Genomic DNA, 17,968 nt, shown 5'->3' with positions numbered 1-17,968 from the left:
GTAAATACCTTACAAGCTCAGCTGGTTAAAAATTACTCTATTACAACTCAGTAGAAATATTTATTGCACAGATTTCTTGTACTAATAGTTTTAAATATTAGTTGATCTGGTTACTTTGAATTAAAATGTCCTGGGTTTGAATCCTCCAGCCAATCAGCTTCCAGCATTTTTCACGCCTTTTTTAACGCCTCACCTTGTGTTGTTGAAACCAGCAGGGGGAAGCAGAGAGCTTTGTAACCCCTGTTGCCAGCTGGACAGCACGTTCCAGCCACTCCACACCGCTGCGGGTAAACAGCGCCACCAGGCTGCTTCTTTCCAGTGATGAGGCCTTTTTCTACATTTCCACTGGAAGCACAGTGTCTTTTACGGACTATATGGGGGGAAAGAAGCAATCACGGGAATTTAAGTTCAACCCACAACTGCTGTGGTTTGCACTATTTCACTTCAGTATCTCCCTCATTTCAAAATTATTTCATTTTTGTTTTTCTGTGGTTGTCAGATCTGATTGCAAACCCTCAGGATAAAACAGGCCCAACTCAATATCAACTAACCAAAATTCCCAACCTCTCTACAAATTCATGTTAAAGTTATCACATGTTTTCTAATAAATAGCATCATAATGCAAACCGGGATTCAATACAGCACTGAATAACCAAAGATCGAGGTGCAAACAGTCAAATCATGGACTTGGAGGCCAATTTACTCTTCTTGTTTCTTAAACTTGAAACTAATGATCTTTTATTACATTGACACAGACAATGTTGACATGGTATTTTTTTTTAAGTCATACTTGTACTAACTCTTCATAGATAAATAAAAAATTTCAAAATCAACACATACATTAAGGTGTTTTGCTACTTTAAGCTTAAATGCACCTTTAATCTCTCAGATGCGAAAACAACTTATTATGAGAAAATGACAGTGACCAGGAGGATTTCAAAGTGGCACTTGATTAACCAATGCTCACTACCAATGATGCTGTCCAGTAGAGTACACACTCTCATTTCAGGACACAGCAGTTTTGACCTTTTTACCATTCAACAGAAGCTTGTCGTGATAGTTCAGGCCCAGATCAGAGGAATTCTTCCCAATCTGGCAACCTGCAGTGCGCAGAGAGCCATTGACCGTGTCCGGAGTGCGCATGCTCGCGTCCTGAGGGGTATCAGAGAAGCCACGCGGAGACAGTAGGGGAGGGGGGCGTTTCGGAAACATTTCAATGTGGAGGCGGCTTTCAAAAACTTCCATTTTCAGAGCGTCAAACTCCGCTGTCATGTAAACAAACAGCCAGAAACATAATGCGAGTTTGCCGCTTCCGGAGCGCAGTGAGCGGAGCCACAGTGTCACTCAGTGCAGAAATGAATGAAAGGGCTCTCTGAAGAAGCCAGGCTGCTGCCGCTGCTGCTCCTGCTGCTGCTGCTTTCTCTCACTTTATCCCAGTCTTTTTGCCGCTTTTATTTTTATTTTCTATTTTTCTCCTGGAGCTCGACGAGTTGGATCATATATGATGAAGTTTAAGCCCAACCAGACCAGGACGTACGACGGCGAAGGGTTCAAGAGACGAGCGGCGTGCGTTTGTTTCAGGAATGAGACGGAGGACGAGGTATATATGTAGATGTATATATAAAAAAAAAATAGTGCGTCTGTCTCTGTCTGCCAGTGGTAGAAGACCTTCATTGTCACATTCATCTACTGTCTCATGATGATCTGTGGAGCCAAATGTTTAACCTACTGCAAGATGCGTAATTTATAGATAACTCGTAATTGATCTAAATTCAAGGCAGCATTGTGTTCAGGCTTTGCACACTGTGCTGCACTACTGTCAATGACAGGCCAGAATTTATTTGATGACATATTTTTAAGCCGCAGATGCATCTCACAGGTCTAATATTGCACGTGAGCATAAACTCCAGTGCCACTAACACTCTATATAAGCCTTTAAATACCCCCTGTCACTATAAATGATTGCATCTTGCGTTCACTGAGAGAGAGGCTTGCTTTATAACTTGTACTGACATAAGCTGATGTTCCTGTGTGCACGAGCCTGGAGAGACACACAGTTCAGCTGCTGCTCTTTGCTCTTTTTTATTCAACTTTTTTTGATGATGACTGGAGCAATGGTTTTCTAATAAACTACAGCCGCTGGCCTTTCAGGAACACACCTGTGTTTTCATGCCTTCAGGTTATAGACTTTAGACTTGCGTTCCTTTTCTGCAGACTTACTATAAACGTACTTGCCTCAAACCAAAGATTAATCTTATAGTGATATTTGCCCTTATTGGTCTGTGTGCAGTCAGGAAGAAGTCCTGACCCGCACGTTTGCAAGGTCCTTGCACTTAACGAAAGCTGGTAAATGTATTTAAAAGATCATTTTCTCATAATGTGATTCAAACTGTGAAATGTCCACATAGTTAAATCTATTAAACATACAATATAATATTTGTAACAAATGTATACATCATTCTAGATTACAAGTCATGAAAATCCTACATTATCATGAAATAATGTAATATTTCATACTACTGGATGCCATCATTATTACAATCAAAACAGTGATACATTAAAAAAGAAAAATCCTCTAAATATTCCTGCAACTTTTCAATAACATTATATTTCCTCTCTCTGCTGACATTCAGTAAGAGTCAGAGCAAACTCTGAACAGGTCACCAGTCAATGAACCTCTATGGATAAACACTGTTTTGGTACTTAAAACAGACGTGATGACTCGCATACACAGTTTTAAATAAAGAGAGACACTTTGCAAGACTTTGACTTTGATAGTAGATGAGTTGTAAAGTCGTATGCTGTGAAGCCAGGGCTGTCCTAGATCCCAAGTGTCCTCCTGATGACGGCAGCCCAGCACAGGACCACGTGTGACAGGAGCAGTCGGGGGCTGTTACACAGTGTGCTAAACACCCAAGTGACCTATCAGCTGCAATTTATAGAAACAAGGTGCAGCCACTTGCTGGCCCCTGACAGATTTTCTTTCCTTGGGCTTGCGGCCTCTTCACTCTGGCTGCTACGTTTCTTCATGGCGTCTCTGCTGGCTGTCTGCGACGTTGCTGACAGACATCACTGGCTGACATAAACCGAAAGTCACTTTGTTGTTATTGATGTCACTGGAGGATGATGAAAGGCTCTCCTGCCATGGGCCGTATTGATTGTGTCCTTCCTCCCTTCCTTCTTTCGATCCTTCCGCCGCTCCGTCTCTGCTTCCGAATTTCATGTGCCACACTTTATGTGGTAAACTATCCGTCCAGTCTGCATGCCTGCTTTATGGTCAGTTCGTCAACATGTCAGCTGGAGCCGGGAACTGTCCCCAGAAATATGACTGACATAATAACTTCATATTGTATGCTCACAGGGAAAAAAAAACACCTCCCCGAAATCTATTTAACGTCTCAACAAAAGGAATACAAACAATAAGCGTGTGTGAGTTTTTCCACATGTAAACATTCATTGTGTTATATTGTGACTGTGCACAGTATAAGAAATACCGTGTGGTACCATGTGTTGTGGTTAGTGCTGTTACCCTACAGCAAGAAGACCTGGGTGCAAATTGTGTGGCGAGGGTGTTTTTTGAATTGATTTTACATGTTCTCTACGTTCTGGGGGAGAACTAATGCTTAATAGTAATTGACAGTATATAGACGTTTAAAAAAAGTGAATACATTAAGATATTGTTCAAGCTTGACATTAGATACGAATATATATACAGAGAGGGACTTTCTGAAAGGAGGGTGCTCTGCAGTGCATTTTGGAGGGATGAGATCTGCTGCTGTTGACCACGACATCATGGAGAGAGCGAGAGACATTATTTAGGACTAACGTCATGTAAAATATACAAAATATGACAGAACGCGACTGATGGAGGTTTTTCAGGGTTTTCACCTTTTTCTGTTTTCCTACAGAAAGTCTATGCATATTTTGCCTTTTATTTTGTATTTTTATGTATTTTAGTCATATTGAAAGTTAAAACTCATTGATAACTTACTGTAAAGATGTCTTCTGACTGTCCCCTCAGCTATGACTCTGCCAAGAATGAAATACATTTCTTTCAACAATCAAAATGTGAGCAAACAAAGAGTTAATTTAGGGTTTCTTAAGATTGAAACATTCTGCAGAAGAACTTTGTAATTGTACACCATCTTCATACACTCACTGTGTATTTTGATTGCGAGTCAGTAAACATCATTCTGCATTGACCTTCTGTCTTTTGACACATAGTCTCAACAAAAGCGGAAAATTATACCATAAGCATGAGCAGGGGATTATTTTACCGTGGCCAGACGGTGTACACAGGTTCACCAGAGTCCTCATCATAAACCAGTCCTTTCATTTAACTTGTTATGAATGTCAGTCAACAGTGTTTAGGGTGGATTGTTGTCGATGCGCCAACTTGTGTGTGTGTGTGTGTGTGTGTGTGTGTGTGTGTGTGTGTGTGTGTGTGTGTGTGTGTGTGTGTGTGTGTGTGTGTGTGTGTGTGTGTGTGTGTGTGTGTGTGTGTGTGTGTGTGTGTTGGGGTCATTAACCTCCTCTGCTCTGCTCTTTTGTTTTCATACAGAAAAGCAACTGCTGATCCAGTGGTTTTTGAAAAGCCTGTTGGCTGTGTGCAAGTAGCTGTGAACGTGCAAGTGCCTACGTGTTTCACACGCTGTTTGTGTGAAATTGCGCATGCATGTGTGTGTGTGTGTGTGTGTTGTGAGTGAGACACCCCTCGGCTCAGTTTGTCCAATGTCCTCAGGACCTGCACAGACAGTGGAGTAAACAGGGATCCAATCTCTGCAGCGAATACTTCGATGTACATACAACAACACGTTGGCGCTTTGCTACATTAAGTGTTACACGACCCACACATGCTTATGTAGAGGGCTTCATTTCAAATCTCGATAAAGAAATTGAGTTTTGCACGGGCAGCAAAGTGTTACAATCTATATTGTTTTAATGGAACAAACATTCTTTCCAGCAAATTCTTTCGTCAGTTGGAAAACACTGAGTCTATTCAGCCGCTCAGTACAGCAAGTCATTGCAACGTACACTGTGGACTTGGTTAGTTTTTGCATGACTTTAATTTTGTAAAATACTGCTTTTATTTCAAGAAAAAAAAAAGTGGGATGATGCAAAATCACTTCAAATGATAATTCTTCTTTGTAACTTTGCAAGACGCTTCTTAATATCAGTGTACAGAAGCATAATGCAGCAGAGGTAATTCATTTGTCTTCATTTATCATCATATATTTCATTATTTGCTGTGAAGGTAATTCCCCGTTCTCTGCGAACTCTTCTGTAGTTCATGATTTGTAAAGACGTTTCTATTCTGCAGGTTTCCGTGAGTGACTGCAGCTGATTCAGGTCACTCGGAGAGATATCACATGACAGTGAACTCTCCTGCACCTTCTAACTTTCCCTGTTAACTGCACACATTTATTAACAGAGTTGCCCGTGTTAAAAATAAGTCATGTGGTTCTCACAGAGTTTGTAAATGCAGGGACACAGGATTTACGTCCACAAGCAATTTAAGCATTTATATCAATCGTCCAGTAAACAAGTGGACAAGACCTCCTTTGTGGATGTCGAGGTGTGGTTTTAGACTGCCGCAGTTGTGCAAGTGATTTCAACAGTTTGGATGTCAAAATTATATTTCAAGGACATGTCTCTCTGGGGAGGGGGTCCTCTTACTAGGTCAGAATTGGTTACAGAATGACTTACAGCAAAGGGTCACACAGCGTGAGGTTTCACTCATCACAGTCGTTCCTATGCAACTGAGACCAGCGGTGAAGATGTCCCCATTAGTTCCCTTCACAGATCTGCCATGCCTCCACTATCGGGTCTCAGCAGGAATGCAGATGCATCTTAACACCGGGGAAACCTCTCCTGGGAGTGTTGCATTTGTCTGGTGTGTTAAGCATGCTTAAAAGCTGATGTTGGATGCAGGCATTTAGGGGACCATGAGCGGGGCTGTCTACGAGTCGACCACACGTGTCCAGTTAGCTCAAGGCGGGATTCAGAAAGTCACATGTGAACCTAATGTGGGTCAGTACGATGCCAGATAAGATTTAAGGTCAAGTGACTTCACCAACAGAGGGGCAGCTTGCTCCTAAAAACACTAAACGGCCTGTGTCTGAGGTCATATATGTTTATGGATATGTAGATGTATATAGATAGATAGATAAGTGACATTATGTTGATTCTGTGGATGAGACTGTTATTGTGTCCGTTGTTATTTTGGCTTTGGTTATATACAAACCAGAAAGTATTTAATATTTTATCTCTGTCTCAAAGGGATTTAAGATCTGGTTTTACAGGCCTGTCAATCACTAAAGGATCACATGAATCTGAAGATTTCAATGGTAATAAAATAATAAAACAAAATTAAAGGTGGCTGCACTTCATGATGAACTCCTGTGTTGGGATCTCGAACAACCTCACACCGACTGCTCTCATTCACGTGTTTTGATTACATGGCAGGGAGAGTGACGTGCAGGGAAGCACAATTCACACCGCACTCGTGTTGCGTTGAGTAAATGAAGTGTGTGACCGACGTGATATGTGACATTTCCAATCTGCATCAGCGGAATAAAGAGCACCTCAGTTGGCTGCTAACAGGCTCTCACAGTAGTTATCTCCCGGGCATGCCATTATGATGTTTTGTTGACCAGAAGCTTGATGGAGGCCTCCGTCCCTGGCAGGTGCTGCTGGTGAGCAGCAGTCGGCATCCGGACCAATGGATTGTGCCGGGAGGAGGAATGGAGCCGGATGAGGAGCCCTGTGGAGCCGCTGTCAGGGAGGTGTACGAGGAGGTGAGCTCAAGACATAAAGGTTCCTCCTGCTTATCCTCTTAGTTTTTTTTTATGTTTATTTGTCATTCTGTGGTACATTTAAACTCTATGGGTGTGTGACCCAATTCTTCTAATGTTAATGGGTCAGAGGACCGAGGATTTGGCTCATTGATCAGTCTAAATGGCGGCGCTCAAAACAGCTTCGTCACTGGAAACGGCATGAACCTGATTACTTTTTATATATAGATATATAGATATTCTACATATAATAATCCTGTTTTGCAATGTTTCATTAAGGATTGAACATTTTCCCCACTCTGAGCATTTCCTATCAATTGTAGTTTGCAGTTACTCGGATTTACCACTTCAGACTTAAGAAAAACAAACATTATCTTATATTATTTTTACTACGATTTGGATTATTATTAGCATGAATCTTAGGATTTTTACATCATTACAGTAGGTTTTTCTGGCATCAACACTTTCCTAGCACAGCTTTAGTTTTTAATCACTTCTGAACATTCTTAAAACTGCCTCATTATTTGTGTTTGCAGCAATAAAGATTCAGTGTTAAAGCAAATGGAGTCAAGCAGCCGAGGGTCATTGAGTTTAAGAGGATTTGTGTTCTATCAATAATGGTTGAGATCCAGGTTCCTGATTCCATTTCAAAACTACAACTAATCCCAAACTAAATAGAAATGAAGTCTGGCTTGATTATTAGATGGTTTGTGTTTTTAATCGAGAAAATAATAAATTTTCTGACTTAAAACTTGACCGAAGGCCAACTTTCAAAGATTTATGGCCCGTTTGAGATCGGTCCTTGTGATAGCTTTAAAGGTGAAATAGGCCAAAGATTAAATCTGTTGCACACTAACACAGGTAAGTAATTTCCTTTTTGTGAGCTCATTTAATTGCTGAAATTTGTTTCGAGTGACCTGCCGGTAGAACGGTCGTCTCCCAATCGGAAGGGTGCCGGTTTGATTCTCCCTGTCCAGATGTCGAAGTGACCTTGACCAATTGATAGACTTGGTCACCTGACCATTATAAAGGCTGGTTGACATGTCGGAAGCTCCAACAAACTCCTACATTTGTCAATAAAATGCTTTTAAAGTGACCAAAGTTCACTTTCATGATGTAAAAGATATTTTCACTGTAATTCACACTGCAACTAAAACCTGGATTAAATTCCTGGACTTCCTAGCCTAACTCAGGTAATTTTGTACCTATTTTATATATATATATATTGATAACTCAAAGACTGTCATAAACAGAAAGTGAATATTGGGAATCATTCCCCTCCTGTTTTCAAAAGCCACATACAGATAATGTGGAAAATATTTTGCACTGATGCAGAAATTGTCTGTAATTGTTGGCTGCTGTTGTGAAGGACGCTGCTGGTTGTTTGCCAGAGTGTTTATAGCGTAGTGAGCTGTGGACGTCTGCTGAGGCTACCAGTGTGTTGACAGCTTTGAGGCATGGCGGGGACATTTGGGAAGGGTTTCCAGTTACTCACATCCTGCCCCTCTCGGATCAGTCGAGTGCCTGAATATAGACATGCCGCTGAACTACGGCTCCAGAAAGCTAATAATTCAGGTTATAATGGTCAACACTCATCTGTCATGTTAAATTTGAATTATAGAGTGTCCTCTGGTGAGCCAAATGCGACTTCACAAACTCAGGATGAATTGAAAATGGAGGCTAAATTGCTTTAATACATCTTGGAGATCAATGCAAAGAATATTTTTACTCTTGATCGTTACAGTTGGTAAAATATTCAACGGTAACTTTATAAGTCAAGTTTCTGTAGCAAGTGTCTGTTTTGTCCTAGTTGGTATTGAATGAAAGGACAAGTCTGAAATCCGTTGTGCGGTGAGGATCGAGGTGCTAAACAAAGCCAGAAGGTTCAGGGAGGTTTTTCTGTGTCACTCAATGAGGACCAGAGATCTTTCAAAAAAAACAACAAACAAACAATTAATACACATTTTCTCATTGTCCACGCATCATTTTTCCTTGTGGTTGTGTTCAAATACTTTCTGCTTATGACCTAATGTCCCAAAGTGTAGCGTATCACTGTCAGATAGGAGTTTCTTTCTGCACCAATAGAAATATTGTGTGAGAGTAGAGGAATATGTTGATACACATGCGTGTTGAAATAACAATTTATTGAACCTTAACATCTCTCAAGAACCACTTACTGATTATTTATGTAAAAATATTTAATCTAAACCGTGTGTGAAAACTCTGTCATCCATGTATCCTTGATTCTAAAAAGCAAGTATGTTTCAATCTATTTCAATTTCAATTCAACCAAAAAGATTCATGATGAAGAGATTGAAGCCAGTAATCAAGGCTTCATTGTATCTGCTGAAGTGCACCGTCTTCAGATCCTAAAGCAATCTTTTTAAATTATTATTGCAGGTTACATGCAGAAAAATCCCAAAATCGGAATGATGCACAACAGGAATGCTCGTTTATCGAAGCTATGTAAGCTGTTACTTCCAAATGAGCAATATTGAGCAGAATGTAATAGATCTCATGACTTCGCTCGCCACAGATCTACTTTTCAATAGACCCCTGGTAAGTTAAGTGATGTCGATTATTTTGTAGTACCTCTGTTTAAACCTCAGTTGGAACAAAAATAAAACATAGAGAAATTGCTCCAGGTTTGCTTTGCACTCACAAGTGCACAAAAAAAAAAGAAAAAAGGAAAAAAATCATCAGCTTTTTTCCAAGACAAGAAAACTGTGAACCAAACGGTTCTGAAGTGTCTCATTGATCCTTTATCCTACATGGCTGCAGTGACAGTATGAAGAGGAAAGAAGCCCAGATACCCCGTCCCAATGCAAGTTCCTCTGGTTCTTCTGAGAGGACTGCAACCTTTTCTATTTTTCAAGAGACGCCCAATTCAAACAAAAACAACAACAAAAAAAGACAAGAACCAGACAGACAAATTAAAACACAAAAATATTGACAAGTGGTGATGGCAAAGGTGTGCTACTTCTGGCCTTTAAAACTGTTCAAATAGTTATGATGTGCTTTCTAGAATTTGCTTGGTCAGCGTTATGTGTGGGGTCCACCATCTAAACTACCTGAAAGAACAAACCCCCCATTTTCAAAAACACTGTGGTCGAGGAAGCCATATTTTTGAACTTTAAGAAAATAAACATTTTAATCCTGTGGTTATGTGATAGAAGTGTTATGAACTGTTTTCATATTAGTTGCCAAGAAGGCAAAAAAAAGGCAACTCCAAATAAAACACTCCAAACGTTTGGGCAATGGTTCAGCACAATTACTTTGGAGGAATTCTTGAAAAGTTTCGACCTGAATTTATGAAGGTATGAGCAGAGCCAGATCACATGAATCAGATCTGGTCTCGACTGCTGACTCTTGTCATAAACTGGACATGCATTTTCACACAGACATTTTTATCTTTGGACCAAACAAAATGAGCAGGAAGTGCTCGGAGTGTATTTTGCAACATAACCTGCACAAGGATCCCACATGCGAGCCATTCAAAAATGTCCTTTCCACAGTTGCTACGTAAACGACCCTGTGTCAGATTTCTCAGCGGGGCACCAGTGTGGGCCTGCAGCTCGCTGCAGGACCTGTGTAGCTTGTTGGACCCGACACGTCAAAGTTCAGAGGGCCGGCATGGACACGCGCTTTGACGAATGAATCATCATCATCATCATGAACATATTTTAGAGTCACAATACCACATTTAAGGTTAATACAGTATATCCATATGCAAGGTCTCGCCCTGCTCTGCTCGGACTCGGACCCTAAAAATCTGCATCTTAACACGTTCCACACAACACTATAAGAGTCTTCTCTAGACTCATAGCCCTGCCATCCCTCTAGAAGAGATAATGTTATTTATTAAATAATAAAAAACGCAAGTTTTAATTTCTACTGTGCAAATTGATTTTCAACTTTTTTCTTAGGGTCTCAGGATGCATGTGGGTTGACGATACTTCCACAGCTCACAGTTCAGTTGCTGCCCTCTTCTGAAGTGACCCTATAATAAACTTAGCATAAGCAGAAATGGAACCGAACTCGTGCTCTGCACTGCGGCTGAGCTGCTCTGTGTGGTCATTTAATCATTCCCGCTATGTTTAGGTCTACCTGGTCGTCTGCGCCGTGCTTTCTCGGGCACGTGGCAATGCAGAGCTGGTACGGGGGTTTTCTGAACGCAGAGCGCATTCATACGAGACTGAGACACGCTGAGCTTATCAACAGGCGACATGTTGTTTAACTGTGTGAGTGTTTGAAGATAAAAAGAGAAATTTACAAATCCCTACATTCTATTGCAATAAAAAAAAAAAACATCAAAAATGAATTGCACTTCATTTGAAGATACTACTACATCTACGGCTCATACTATTAATAGCAGTTTTACTGATAATTGATCATGTGTTCTGTCTGCAGGCTGGTGTGAAGGGAAAGCTTGGCAGGCTACTTGGCATTTTTGAGGTAAGTTTTCAAACTTTATAAAAACTATATAGAATATACTATACAATTGTATTAGAATACTTCATTTAATGTAGCAATCAGGTTTTTTGACTTTGTTTGTGTCAATCATCAAACATTGAGTCGTTTTGTCCATCTATTGTAAAGATACTTGATCACATTTGATGTGAACTATTTCATTCATTGTGTTTGTCAGTAAAAATGAGTTCATTTCGTTTTCACCTCCACCTTCTTTTCAGCACAATCAAGACAGAAAGCACAGGACTTATGTTTATACCCTCATAGTGACAGAGACGCTGGAAGACTGGGAGGACTCTGTCAACATCGGTACGTCTCATTGCTCACGTTCTCTTTAATTCTTTCAGATTGTCATGTTTACATGAACACTGACTCGAGTTATCATCATGATGTTCAGCGTGTATCACCCAACTCAGTGTCAGTGTCACATTGTGCAGTTGGCTGTCGGTGACGATCACACATGATCCCACATCCAGTTTTAAGACGGATGGATTTCTTTGCTCAACTAATCAAGCTTGTTGTGTTCTTTTTGTAAGTAAAACACATAGTATTTTTTTTTGGGTTGGAAAAATTAAGTATACTCTCTGTAAAACTGGACCATATTGTCCTCTGAAATCTCTTGTGTTTGTGTTGCGAAGTCACTCCCAAAAATATTTTATAGTCCGTCTTTAATGTAACAATACCCCTTTATTTTTCTACCTCACATATTTTGAAGAGCCTCTGGGTTTTTTTTTCTCTGTCTCACAGAATGATTTGCGTAGTAACAACATTTGAGCGTGTAATTTAGGCCCCTTAACCTACCGCGCCGTGATAAATATACAAAGATTTTGAGATTTAATTGACACTGTGTCTGTTTACACCCAGGATTTCTCACTGACACACACCCTGTGTATGCAGTCTCACTGATGTGTTGAGTGCCAACAGTCCAAAGCCGTTTAAAAGAATTGCAGCGTGAGCTTGCAATCTTCCTCTTTATTGTCGTTGTGGGTGTTTTCCTGTACCTTTTATGTTTTCTGAAAGAAATAGTCATTTATTGGGAATAACTAAAGATTTCTGTTTTGATATTTATTCATATAACTTCTAAGGAAAATATGCAACAGCTAAATATAAATAACTAAATAAAAATAAAGGACTTATGTTTAAAAAAAAAAGTCAAGGGAGTAAATCTTTTGTAAAATATGTTAATGGTAGTTGTGACAATATAACTGGTCTCATATTCAGACTCACCTTTATGTTACCGACTTATAGTAGCATGATTATTAGAGTATATCTTTAGGTAATCTTTGAAACCAAATAGAAAACTTACCCATCTGATCTCATCTAACATGTTGGAACTTGAACGTAAAAGGCTTTTCCAAACTTCGTCCTCAACCTGGACTGTTGAAATAAACAGTGTTTAACACAACTCTATACCACTGAAATACTCAAAGCCAGTGATTCTCAACTAGTGGGTCACAGTGGGTTTTTTTTTAGCCACAGAACATTTCTAGATGATTGATGATATTTTGGGCTTTTTATTGGCTCAATTTAAAAAGGTTATCTTTTGGATAATAAAGGTCTGGTTATATGATTTGATTCCAAAATATTGTGTATAGAATTTTTCTATCATAGCATAAAACCGAGGCAGTGTTCATGATCAAGATACAGCCAAGCCATTACCTACCCTCTTACCCCAGTTACGAGTGACAAAATATAAGTGGAAACCTCCCAGCGAGACTGTTTGGTCTCCAATCTTCACTTTGTAAACAGAGAAACTGAGACATACATACATGAAGTCGGTGCACTCAACCTGCCATCCTAAAATACTGTCAGAAATTTCTTTTAAAGAGAATTTGATTCCACTTGGAAACTCAACTGGCCATTTTATTGGTGATTAAATAAACAGCTGTGGAAAGAGATTTAATGGCGTTTTGTCTCATTTCATTGACTTTGCTTTTACAAACAGAAGGTGCAGAGATTTCATTTGTGAATCTTCACTGTTTGATACTATCGATAACTTGTAGCCCCAAACTTTCAATATAACTCTTCTTGTAATCTGTTTCACTTGATTAAATACGTTTCAACCTTTTGCTTCTTCTGGGTTTGTGTAGCTCATAAACTATTATTAATTGGTATGGAAAATGGACTTGTGATCATATATTCCCTTCAGCCACAGAAATAGCGTTCGGCCTGTTCGCAAGGGGGAGGAATGTTTGCTGTGCCCAGTTGTTTTCCAGTTATCACCACTCTGCACAGCCCCCTCCTTATGTGTCCTCTCTTGGCCTGCACAAGTGCAGTGACTGAGCGGAAAGAGTTTGGGCGGCGACTGGGCTCATTTACACTTGCTATCTACTGAAAAGCTGCTGGTCGTGTCATTCAGGGTGCCAGCGTTAAGTGGGCGTATCCTCTCCTTCACACCATCGGCTGATTATCAAAGACCTTATACCAAGTTAGTTCAGCTGAAACAAACTGGAAGGAAGGGGGTGGAATATATGGATGGAGTATAAATAACTTCCTGATGACCATTTACTGGATAGATTTATTTATTTATTTGGGGTTCTGTAACATCACGAAACAGAACAGCATGAAATCATGAGGCGACAAGGAAAAGAAGTGAAATGTGTTCTATGATATCCACGTCCAGCTGACCTCATTCAATTTGCTTTGAGATGCCTCCGACCTGGACAAATGAGAATATGCATTCTTGCATGACACAGTTTGTGTCCAGAGACTATGAATCCTGCTGATATTCTTTCAAAAGAAAAGAAAAACTCATGGAACGCCTCCTACAAACAACTGCAAACAAACATAACTTCAACTCCTGCTAAATTTTTTAAATTCTTAAATCTTTGGTTTACTACAAGCCAAACCACACTGTGTTTGGCACCCCTGAAATAGTAAGAAAAAACAACAAAAAAATATGCATTGACGGAACTTTATGTTTTTAGTTAGTCATAGTTGTCGTCGTCCACCATAATACAAAAGTTAAGCTCTAATGTGACTGAGTACATTTCTTTTTAATTCAACATAGCTCTGGTTGTCCTCCGAATATTTACCTACCTTTATATTAACCCTATCTAGACGACAAGAGAAATGGATGTTAGGACAACAGTCTGTTTTAAATAAAATTATATAGTTTCACTGCATTTAGTGTAATTTTGTCATTCAGTTCCATCAAAAAATGCAATGAAAATAACACAGCATAGCTCGACTTATTTTTGATAATATTATCTATTTTATACTTTATTAGGTACAGCCTGCTACTACAGGGTTGGACACCTTTTCGCCTTCACATTTGCCTTATTTCTTTGTGGCATAGATTCATTAAGGTGCTGGAAACACTCGTCAGATATTTTGGTTAATTTGACATGATGGCCATTAGGAGTTGCTGCAGATTTGTATGGTGCACATCCATGACGCAAATATCCTGTTCCACCATGTATCAAGTGTGTTTTATTGGATTTAGATCAGGCGACTGTATTGGATTGATCTTTGAAACGTGGCGTGTAATCCTGCGGCAAATGATTATCATGCTGTTGGTGGGGGTGGCGGTCATAAAGTGAAGGACAATGCCAGCAACAGTACTCAGGTTTAGGCCTTTTAAGCAATACCCAAAGTAAGTGAAAGAAATATCCCACACACCATTACTCCAACAGAATCTGAATCTCCGATACTAAGCAGGATGGATCCATGCTTTCATGTTGTTTTTGCGATATTCTGAGCCTACCATCTGCCCGAGGAAGAAATTGAGAGAATTTAGTTTTTTTATGATCGTCTATATTGCCGCTTCTGTTTCCAGCTGTTAAAAGTGAACCAAGTAGTGATGTTTTACTGGTGTAAAGCTTAAGTAGCTTTAATGTGTTGTGCGGTGAGAGATGGTTTTATGCATCGGCTTTAGGTTTTTATTATACCCATCGGTAGCAGCCACACAGAGCAGTGCTTTTTTTGGGGGGGACTGTGGGAGGAAACCGGAACACACACACACACACACACACACACACACACACACACACACACACACACACACACACACACACACACACACACACAGGGAGAACACGCAAACTCCACACACAAAGGCCCCGGGCCATATTTGAACCCACAACATTCTCGCCGTGAGGCAAGAGCGCTAACCACTGCCCCACCGTGCGGTTGTTATTTAAGTTACTGTGATTCCAAACCAGTCTGTCCATTCTCTGACCTCTGACCTGAACAATGCATTCTGGCCCAGGGAACTGAAACTCACTGGATATTCTACATTTCTTTGTAAATCCAAGGAACAGTTCTGTGTGAAAATGTCATTCGATCAGCAGCTTCTGAGATATTCAGACCAGCCTGTCTGGCCCCAGCAACCATGCCATGTTCAAAGTAACCTAAACCTTTCTTCCTCATGTCATGTCTACATGCTGATGAGCTGAACATGTGTACCCCTCAAACTGGATGGTATGTTGGTACAATATTTGGTGATATCAGTTAGGTACGGCTCAGGCTAGAGCAGCGGGGTTTCTATTATTATAAACTAAGTACAATATATATTTTTATCATTTCTAGAATATATTTGTCATAAAAATCTTATTAGCAAGAAATCCACAATCTGGAAAGCCTGTATATTGTCCCTTTAAAATGGTACCAATTGTTTGCCGTTTGTGAAATGAGCAGCAGAGTATGTACGTTGCTAACAGTTTGCCAATGCAGAAACAGCTTTTCTGTGTTGTTGATTCTTGTTTGTTTTGTTTTGTGGATTTGATGATTGACGTCCGAGAAACAAGACGTCTTGGCAATTCAACCATTTATTTATTTAACAAAAAGGAGTCCCAGGAGTGTGTATAGGAACCAAACACAGGCTTGGCATCCCATCATGGTGATTACCAACTGGCTCACACTCTGCTTTGGGATGCCATCTTTTTTTGTTGTTGTTTTTTTAACCAACATTTATCACAAATCGGCCAATGTGATTCTGGCCCACTCTGGGGTAAACAGGCACAAAAAAATCTTTTTTTTAAAAACTATTCATCAGACACAAATGTTCTTATTTTTGTTTATAATATTTGCTATTTCTCTGGATAGATTTAAATATATTTAAGGAACACATATGCCTTAATTTTCCTTCACAAGAAAAGACATTGGTGGAGAGTTGGACAATTGGTCATACAGTATATCATAACAAGTCGTATAAAAACGGATTTCTTTCATCCTCTCTTTAATCTCTTCAAAGGGCGAAAACGGAAGTGGTTCAAGGTTGACGAAGCCATCGGGGTGCTGCAGAGCCACAAGCCTGTCCACGCAGAGTACCTCCGGGGACTCAAAGACATCTGTAATCCCATCTGTGGACCAGCATGCAGTCCAACCAATGGCAACACCCCGAGCTCTCCGGTGACAGTCAACAACACGCCGCATTATGTGGTTTGCTCCATGCAGGGTTCCGATCTGGTCAACAGATAGGAGTCAATCCTTCTGAGAGGACTGTGATGGCCCTTTGGAATGAGAAGGGTTACTTACTTCACTGAAACGGCTTCTTCATATGTTCTGTATAAACTTTGATTTGATTGGAAAGACATTTGAAGTGGCTCCGAAGAGTGTCAAAACGTTTTCAAAAATGTATTTAAGATTTTGTATGTATTTTTTTAAACATCCATCACCAGCTCATAGTACAATTATGTCTGCTTTAAAACATTTGGTTTAGATGTTGTTTTTTTTCCCCCTCGGTGTGGTGCTAATGCAATAAAGCTTCTTTTTAGTCTTACATGCTGAATATTTCTCTGGTGATGGTCACAGCGTGTTGGTGGTTTTCTGGAGGCAGTTACTGGAAAGTGTTTGCTCCTATTGGAAGCCCTATTCCCAAAGTGACTCTGTGCTAAATAATGTTCATCATGTGAATCGCGCATTACAACTTACATTTTTTTGGTGAGGATGAAATTGTGGACATGCTAGGTTGAGTCCAAAAGAAAGTCGCCAGAAACTTTTATGCAGCAACAGTGCTTCGTCTGTAATTATCACCTTATTAGTACTCAATGTGATGTTTAATTATGTGGGATGATTTCTATACACCATGCTATAATAAAATAGCGGTGAAATCTGAACACATTACAGGATACTGCCGAAGTTGAGATGTGGGCCTTAAAAAAACGGAAGTTAATAATACTGTATCTGACTCAAACAGTATGCTGGATATTGTGTTTTTACAAAATAACCCAAATGAATCACATGTGTATGTGTCAGATGTGCAGTTTATGAATGTCTGCAAAGACATCCAGGAGTTTGTTTCATCTGTTTGTGTAAGTGCCTTGCAGTCTACCATATTTAGGTTACGATCACTACAGCTTGGGTGTAAGCTGTGAAGTTATGAGTCCCTTATTTATTTAATCTTACAGATGTGGATAATGTCTAGATAAATGCGTGTTTATTAAGTTGAATGTACAGTATTTGGTGTAATTTGACTGAATTTATTTATTTATATTTCATTGTGAAATACCCCCCACAATCCTAGACAGGAAGTAATGACAGGAAATCACGCCAGTCTTGTTTTATTTCCTCATATCTCACGAAAAGAGTGCTAAATAAATGGTTCCACTTCACTAACTGTCACGTGCTTTGAGGAAACATGGCTCGAATCATTTCAGATTTTATTAAATTTTTTTCTATGTGCACATGTGAGGCTGGGGTATTCTGCTGTGCACCATCACGCGAAATATTTCAATAAAAACGTGTATTGCTAAGTGGCATGT

At 39.8% G+C, this 17,968-nt stretch overlaps 1 protein-coding gene across 1 annotated transcript; it reads left to right on the top strand.

Annotated features, from left to right (window-relative positions):
- Positions 1–1,147: 1,147 nt before the first annotated feature.
- nudt4a (nudix (nucleoside diphosphate linked moiety X)-type motif 4a) lies at positions 1,148–17,957 on the top strand. Its single transcript, XM_080475009.1, has 5 exons — positions 1,148–1,600; positions 6,687–6,797; positions 11,205–11,249; positions 11,486–11,573; positions 16,459–17,957. The coding sequence occupies exons 1-5, from the start codon at positions 1,502–1,504 to the stop codon at positions 16,683–16,685; spliced, it is 570 nt and encodes a 189-aa protein (XP_080331135.1). The 5' UTR covers positions 1,148–1,501; the 3' UTR covers positions 16,686–17,957.
- The last annotated feature ends 11 nt before the right edge of the window (positions 17,958–17,968 follow it).

This window comes from Lipophrys pholis (genome assembly GCF_963383615.2).
Source record: "Lipophrys pholis genome assembly, chromosome: 11".
Taxonomy (NCBI): Eukaryota; Metazoa; Chordata; class Actinopteri; order Blenniiformes; family Blenniidae; genus Lipophrys; species Lipophrys pholis.
The sequence above is the reverse complement of the archived record's forward strand: the minus strand, read 5'-3'. Positions and strand labels throughout refer to the sequence as shown.